Here is an 8,250-nt window from a genome sequence, read left to right on the forward strand (position 1 = left end):
CGAAAGTATCCACTGCTGATGATTAGTTGTGTACTGCCGTACATCCAGCTTATCCCGCACACCTCCCGCCCATATGACAGTACTAATATGATCATCCTGCATCGTCAGGAGTGATCCAACAATAGGCCCACACTCATTCTCCATAGTAACTGCAAAGTGCACAATAAAAAATACTATATAATCCCAACTTAAACACGAAACATTTATAGAACCGTTATTTTCTATTTTAAGTCCTACCGAAAAATCGGCATGACTCATTCGTTTATAAGCTAGCCACAACCAATCAATCAATCAACAAGCATTCCATCCACTGTCTAATCACAATAACATATCTCAACTTACTATGCCAAACAATTACTAGTACATTTCGAACCATTAAAGCGCACAAACGAGTCAAATTACTACTAACCAAATTCACAACAACACAATCCAAATAATTCGAATTATATCAGCTAGGTTACAATTTTGTATTCTGCATCTTTTATACTTGGCATTCTTAATCACGCAATTGAATTATAACATATCCTAATCTCAAAACTTCTTCGAGTAAATTGAATTATAACATATCACTAGAAAAACACATAAATATAACTCCAAACAGTCTGAATCACGCAATTGTTATAACAATCTCACCATAGGAGGCAGCAATGGGTCATTGCGGCAGTATATAACTATGTGTATGTATACGTGTATGTATACGTGTGTGTAGATGATGAGAATCATACCTAAGTAGCTGAATCGCCGGAGTAGATGTTGAAATCGCTCGAATTCACCTGAAATCGCCCGCTGCTTTTGGAATTAGGTTTTTAATATTATGAAATTAGGGATTTCAGGAAGAAACAGGTTAAAACCGGGTCTCGTCTGCAGCAATGGCTCATTGCGGCAGCCGCAATGGCTCATTGCGGCAGCGGGGGCTGTTCTGTAATTTCCCGAATTTTAAGTAATAGTTTGTTAAAATAAAGAATTTATTAACAGAAATATATAAATACAAAATAAAAATATAAAAACCAAACAATAACTAAATTAGCAATTTAAACATCAATTAAAATTATTTATATATTTATTATCTATTATTTTACAATTATTTAAAAATAAAACTAAATTATTTTCCAGCAATGAAGTATTGCGCAAGCCGCATTGAGTCAAAGTTGGTGAGCTCCCGCAATATAACAATGCGTAACCCGCATTGAAACAATGCTGTTATGCTTCCGTAATGTAACAATGCGGCAGGTGGTTATTAGAACCACCTGTGGCTGTGGAAGGGCACCCTATATATATGACTTGAAAAAAAACCGACAAATTTAATTAAAGAAAAGCTTGTACTACCTCCTGAATAATGTGGTTATTAATTGATTTTATGATAATGAGTCGAGTTAAAAATGTATCTACACATTTCCTTTATTTTATTGACAGAAGAATAAAACTGATGCAAATTCTTTGATAAAACCTAGCCAAAAAAACGAATTCAGCCAAATAAGAAAAGCAAGAGTTTTTATATTTCAAGATATCAATATCATGCTACAATGAGGCATAAGCACAATGAAAGAATATGCCTCTTAGTATATGCCTTGAATGCAAAAGCATATTCTTATAACTCAACAATCTGTAGTGATACCCAAAGGAACAATTTCCAACTTGTACAACAAAGAGATCACTCCCTGCTCACAGAAATCCTATTAACAGAGAGTATTGTTCATGAGTCTGCACTTGCTACTACTCTTTTCACCCCTGCACATATTTTTATCTCGGATCAAACTAATGATGATCTGCTTATTAGTTGCTGGCAATCCATCTTCACTCTTGATTTCACCATCTGGCACTCGAGGTACGATAAGCTCTTCCATTGTTTCTTATCGAGGTAAGTGCCCTCTTCGGTAGAACAAAATGTCTGAATCTCTTCATAGTTCTAGTGCTCTATCATTGTTTCTTATCTAGGTAAGTGCCTTCTTCGGTAGAACAAAATGGTGTTCATTTTTTCCTTTTTCTGAAACTCTTGTGCTCTAGTGGCTTGTTATCAGTAGATTCTGAAATTAACTGTTTGAATTTACTGGAATATTGTTTGAATGTTAATTAAACGTCCATTGAATGAGGCTGAAAGATCTCCCTTGCATGTTAAGACTTAACTTTAGATTGATTCGAGTAATTATAGAGGTCCGGGAAAAAATGTGTTTGCGCTATTTGTCGTAAGAATTAAAAACATCTAGTATAGTACCAACCGATGACATTATTTTCTTGAACAGAATTCCTACCTGTAACAACATTAAAAAACATGCTAATAATACCAATAACAAATTTGCTCAATACATCTGCAACAACCTTTATATATATTTGTATCTGAGAACTGGAAAAGATGGATACTAATCTGTTTCATCTAGGGACAGTTGAAACTTTTATAATAGCATATTAAAGAACATAAATCTGTCTTGATAAATTCAAGCCACACTGGCAAATAATAAGCAAAGGAAGTCTAATGGCAAACACTAACATACTAGGATTCTGATAATTTAATACAATAACAGCAAAGCTGAAATGGGAATCTTATGAATTAATACAATCGACTCAAAACACTTCCACTCAAATAAGATTTAAGGTCTTCAATCAATTTTAGTTGCAATGAGCACAAGTACAATTTCCTTTCCCTATATCAGCTGCAAGACATGGAGGCTGCACTTTTTCATCTTGGTACCAGGTTGAGCGCTTTTTAATCAATTCTTTTAAGAAAAAATCCAGTTTATCAATGGTGACACTAGGCATCACAATAACATGAGCCATATTTCTCTCACATGCAAGCTGCCACTGACGAACAAATTCCTCGTCTCGGGGTCGTTCAAACACAACAGTGCTGCTTAGCTCATTGAGCATACAACTGATTCCTGCTTCTCTTAGACGGTCTTTCAAGTAATGAGCATTTCTAAGACATCTTTGAACCTCCTTCTGGAACCCTTTGTAACCTTTTTTGTTAAGAGTGTACCACAGGAAAATTGGAGCATGGCCATTCCGGCTTCCCATAATTGTTGCATCCCTTGAGGCAAGGTACTCGACATTGCTCGAAAGAACATTTATGTGCTTCATCCTTGTGAGCTGGACTCCACAAGGCATAGGACATCCAACAAACTTGTGGCCAGATACGCTTACACTTCCAATGGGCTTCTTGAAACTAACCTTGGGTGCCTGTGGATTACAAGGATTAACAAACACATCATAAAAACATGTGAACAAAACAAAATCTAGCTATACATCAGGGGCTTTTCATCACAAGGAAGTAGTGTACCAGCTTAACTGCCTTGTGTTCAGATTGACATTTATGGTTGTCAACGTATTTGTGTTTTACATAAACTGGAATAGTGTTAAAGCTAAAGCATTTGTCTCACCATCATTCATGAATCATGAGCAGAAATGAGGTCCATCTAATGCTAATCGGACGCTTTTTTTAACTACGGTCTATGATAGCGATGAATCAACAATTTACTAGGGGCAGCAAAAACTAAAGGTACGATGACGTTCCTGTGAAATTTTTTTACATGCTTCCCATGCATCTAGTTAGAAAAAATCTCACACAACCTATTTGGCTATTTTCATCTTACTTCTGATTCTTTAATTGTTCAAGTCCTAAAATGTGTCATATATTGAACTAAACGAGTCAGAAAAAACTGGGTATGGCTTTCGTCCTTTTCTATTAGTTGCAAGCACTAGGTGCCTAAACATATTTACTTACACGTTTGACAAATGGCATCATGAGCCCAAACAATGCTCCATCACAGTGAATATAAAATCTGTCCTCGGAAAACCCACATTCTTTAAGGGTCTCTATGACAAGATCAAGATCATCAACAGCCCCTTTGACAGTTGTTCCTGCAATACAATGACAATAAATAATTAGGACTTTAGGAGATGTTATGAAAAGTTTATAGGCGAGTTTGATGCAATTAAAGCTATGAAGGGGAAAATTTAGGTACCGATATTAACATTGATGATAGCCGGCTTCTCCTTGTTAGCTAGTAGTTGAGATTTAAAATCTGCACAATCTATCTCCCCTGTTACTAGAGTGCCAACTTTAACACAGTCCATCCTATACATTCGTGCTGCTTTGAAGACAGAGTAATGTGAGTCTCGTGATGCATAGAGGATACCATCAGGAAACACTTCTCTTCTGCACATGCAAAACCACGATCATAAGGAAACGTTTCTTTCAAGACATTAAAGAGTTATGCAAATACAGATATAAAATTGCTAAATTCTGGTACATACCCAACTAGGATTCCATGAAGATTGCCTTCAGTACCGCAATTTGTAATGTATCCCCAGTAACTATCTTTTTCAATTTCCCATAATCGAGCAAACCAATCCAAAACACCAACCTCAAATTGCCTTGAATGGACACCATAATTGCTCTCGATGAAAGGATCTCCCAGGTTATTAATGGAAAAATGTTGTAACTGGCTAAGGGCTCCATAATCGAACTCCAGGTTATATGGATAGCCTATACATGTTCAAAGCTCCACTCTTTAGATAGAGTACTATATGAACTACAAGCTAATATTAGAACCTACAAGAGGGCTCCTACTATCAATTTCATTTTATCGAAGGACATTACATGAAAAAAATATGAATGAAATAACACATGATGTGAGAGGGATCAAAAAGCAGATTTTGGTGAATCAAGGAGTGCGCATAGAACAAGGTAGTCCCATTGTCACAAGAGTTTAAGAATTTGCTTCTTACCTCCACCCCTTGTATTAAGATATATAAACTACAAGGAAAACAGTTTGTGTAGTATCTCATTACAACCGTGCAGTGCACCCTCCATATAGAGAGCCTAGCAGCCTATAGACAAGACTCCTCTTCCCTTCATGACTAAAGGTCATCCCCTCCCCTAGTCCATTGAAAGATACGTACCCCGCCAAAAAAAAATCAAAAATTACAAGCATTCGTTGATAATCCAGTAACAGGACTCCTACCCCTATCAGTGACCGAAGGTCATGTGTTCAAACCCTCACTGCCCCTTCCCTTGAAGGCTTACACTTAGGAATCTAATGCACTGAAAATAACGTTAAATACCCATAATACAGATTTTAATATGAGGTTTTGCATGAATAGGCACAACAAAATATAGATAAACTATTAATTCAGGAGATTTTAATATGAGGTTTTGCATGAATAGGCACAACAAAATATAGATAAACTATTAATTCAGGATTTTGCAGATCTAATAGAACTCAAAACGGTCTCTTCTTGTGAATAAGAACTGCTGAATTTTTTTTAAGATAGTGATTTTTAAGTACCATACATAGAAATTTTGAAAATTTAACAAATGCATTCGCGTAGACGTTTCTATATATGCAATATATAATTCACCTATATATGCTTATGAATATATTTTGGTCCATGACATTCTATATTCCAAATTCTAATTTCCTATTTGGTCATAAGCATTGGCTTTAAGTAAATCAAAAATAAACTTACACGAAATCAGTAGCTTCTCTAGAAAGCACCTTCATGAATTAAGCAAACATTATTTATAATATATGTTAAGACATTAGACATGGTAATCAGCTACCCGGGCACATATTAAGGTATCAATCCTCTAAAACTGAATAATTATTCTTGTGTAGTGAACTTAATCTCATAGAACTTAGTCCCTAGTAGACACGTTTAAAGGCACTGGCCTATTTATTTATTTATAAAGTATGAGGAGTGAATATCTGGCTCCTACTGTGCAAACTTTAAACTAACTAAAGCACAAGCCTTTAAGCGATCCTTTTTTCCCCTTGTAGATGACAGGAATATGAGATCTGCATAGTACTAGGTCACCAACTGGATAGACTTCCATAGAGCAAGAGATCTACTACAAAGTACTGGCTATTCACTGTACGCAACATGATGGGTTTGAGGACTTGTGGAGTTGTGTTGTGTGGGTGGATTAAAATTTTTATTGTACCCGGATCAACTGCATGGCCACTTACATAAATTAATGTTGATAAAACATTTAATTTTGATGAAGCATATGCTATTAGTTAATATTGATGAAACATTACTTGTAGTCCAACATCAAATACGAAGGCTAAACTATTTAAGTCACTTAAAGAAGAAACATGTTGTCTAATCCTTAAGAGCGTGCAAGCAATCATAGCAAGTTGGGCATTATTTACATGCTCAAGCTTAGTTATGCTTGTACGATAAATTTATTTCCACCATAAACACATTCGCTAAAAACTTTAATACTTTGAGGGTTAACATTTAAAACTTCCCTAACTTATCTAACCAAAAAAAACGTCCCTCACTTCCTGCATTCCATTCCTACCAATTTAAAGGTCAAGCTCAGACCCACTAATACAAGGAAACCTCCAGTTAGCTTCCTATTCAAGCCTAACTTAAATTAGTGTGTCGACAGACAAATTACGCAAATAAGCTAGTATATAATCATCTAATTGTTTTTAGTATGTTATTTGTTTTTCAATATCGGAAGTTGGAGTTTGTCCCGACTGTATTATGTTCTTTATTTGTCAAAAATACTCCATCCATTTCTTTTTTCTTTCTATAGGACGCTTTGACTTTTTACGTATACTTTCGAGTCTTTGACCATGTATTTTGAAACGGAGGAAGTACATTTATTAAATTGTAGATTCCCTTTACCGTACATATATATATATCGAAAAGTAACTGCAATAAGGTCATATTATTGTTACCTAAATGATTGCTAGTTCTCTCGACGAGATTCTTGCGGTAACGAGCAAGAACAGAAGCTATATAAGCATCTTTATCTCCGGTGAACTCATCATCATCATTAGGTTCCGTGATGGAAAGGCACGTGGTGTGTACATTTCTCCCCATCACTATCTCTCTCGCTTCATCCTCGCCGTTGATTCTCCTCTTCAAACTGCCGTTTGATGGTGATTCAAATCCAACACTTCCGACCATTTTTACGCTGAACAAAACAAAACAAGAGTTGAAGTGACCAGATCTAAAACAAAACAAGAGTTTATGTAAGAAATGTAAGTACCTATTTTCCAGGAGAAGATGGAATATGTGGAAGGACAGAAAGCGAGAGTTATTGGGAATGCTGCTTCTGTGGTGTGCTGCTACTCTGCTTTCCTCCCCCCTATATAAATAGTAGTAATAATAATTTACACGACCCCCAAAATATCTAGCGAACAAATTATTAAATTATTTAAAAATACTTTATTCATAGGGTCCGTATTCCATACGGTGTGATGAATTTTATTAGCGGAGATTTTTATGTATAAAGTTATCGAAAAGAGATTATTAAAAAAAATTAATTAGAGATGTTTGGTTCACGGTTAATGAGCCGGTTAATGACTCAATCTTATATTATAATATTTAGATTATCAATTTGATGGTCCGGAATAAGAATCTCATTTCGTTTAGAGTATCTCCAATAATCTCTTAATAAACTCATAAATATAATTACAAATGTTATGATGTTAGTAAGTTTATAAGTTAACATATATTTATAAGAGAACCAACTCCAACGGTACTCTTTATAATTGCTCTGTTTATATTTTATTCATATTTGAACATAAAAAAGTGATAAAAGTGGGGGTAAGAGTTGAAAGAAATAAATATTTTATTAAGAAATAAAAATTACAAGTTATGTAATAACTCTTAACTTTGAGAATAGGGTCGACTCTTAATATTTTGAAATATATTGTTGGGTAAAGAAATTAGTATTTTTAGTCTATTCTTTTGAAATTATGACATATAAGTATATAACTACTATTTAAAAATTAAAAAAAAATATGTATAAATGGAAATATGTACGATATTATTTATTCTTAAAATGAAATATTAAATTTACTTGCAGATTCAAAAGACGTTAAGCATGTGCAAAAATTTAAATAAACACGAGGAGTATCAAATTATACAGTATCGAACCATGTAAAGGAACGGAGGACGTGATGCACGAGTGCCAGTTGTTAACACTGAAGACCACTTGTTCTGATTTTGTAAATTTTATGTCGATCTTAACAATCATGTTCAATAATTGCACGCGGGGTCATCGTCATTTGCAATTGCATTTATGGCCATTGTTAAAAAAAAGGTACAAAATTAATAATTTTATCTACTTAATAGTAGTAACTGTTTACCAAAAAATTACGATTTAATATATGAAATATAGTTGTCAGGGAAATTATATTTTTAGAATAACTCAATCAAATATGTTGAATAAAGGATTTAAGAGTTTTTAACATGTGTTCACCTAATTTATGATTTATGTGAGTTACAAAAAAA

The 8,250-nt window shown here is 34.4% G+C and overlaps 1 protein-coding gene and 1 long non-coding RNA gene across 2 annotated transcripts; one reads left to right on the plus strand and one right to left on the minus strand.

Moving 5' to 3' along the window:
- Window positions 1-2,403: 2,403 nt before the first annotated feature.
- Window positions 2,404-6,918, minus strand: LOC141721369 (serine decarboxylase-like). The gene is made up of 5 exons (XM_074524287.1): window positions 6,687-6,918; window positions 4,249-4,480; window positions 3,957-4,150; window positions 3,716-3,852; window positions 2,404-3,171 (listed from the first exon to the last, which is right to left on the minus strand). The coding sequence occupies exons 1-5, from the start codon at window positions 6,916-6,918 to the stop codon at window positions 2,605-2,607; spliced, it is 1,362 nt and encodes a 453-aa protein (XP_074380388.1). The 3' UTR covers window positions 2,404-2,604.
- LOC141721370 (uncharacterized) lies at window positions 3,171-7,307 on the plus strand. The gene is made up of 2 exons (XR_012574716.1): window positions 3,171-3,490; window positions 5,775-7,307. It is a non-coding gene; the product is annotated as an uncharacterized LOC141721370 (long non-coding RNA).
- The last annotated feature ends 943 nt before the right edge of the window (window positions 7,308-8,250 follow it).

The sequence above is a fragment of the Apium graveolens genome, chromosome 4 (genome assembly GCF_009905375.1).
Source record: "Apium graveolens cultivar Ventura chromosome 4, ASM990537v1, whole genome shotgun sequence".
Taxonomy (NCBI): domain Eukaryota; kingdom Viridiplantae; phylum Streptophyta; class Magnoliopsida; order Apiales; family Apiaceae; genus Apium; species Apium graveolens.

Bases quoted from the DNA above. Each gene is read 5' to 3' on its own strand.
- LOC141721369 (XM_074524287.1), bottom strand. From the start codon at position 6,918: ATGGTCGGAAGTGTTGGATTTGAATCACCATCAAACGGCAGTTTGAAG. The intron at 4,481-6,686 runs GTAACAATAATA...GAACATGTATAG, and splicing joins GAGAACTAGCAATCATTTAG to GCTATCCATATAACCTGGAG. The intron at 3,853-3,956 runs GTACCTAAATTT...ATTGTATTGCAG, and splicing joins TATCATCAATGTTAATATCG to GAACAACTGTCAAAGGGGCT.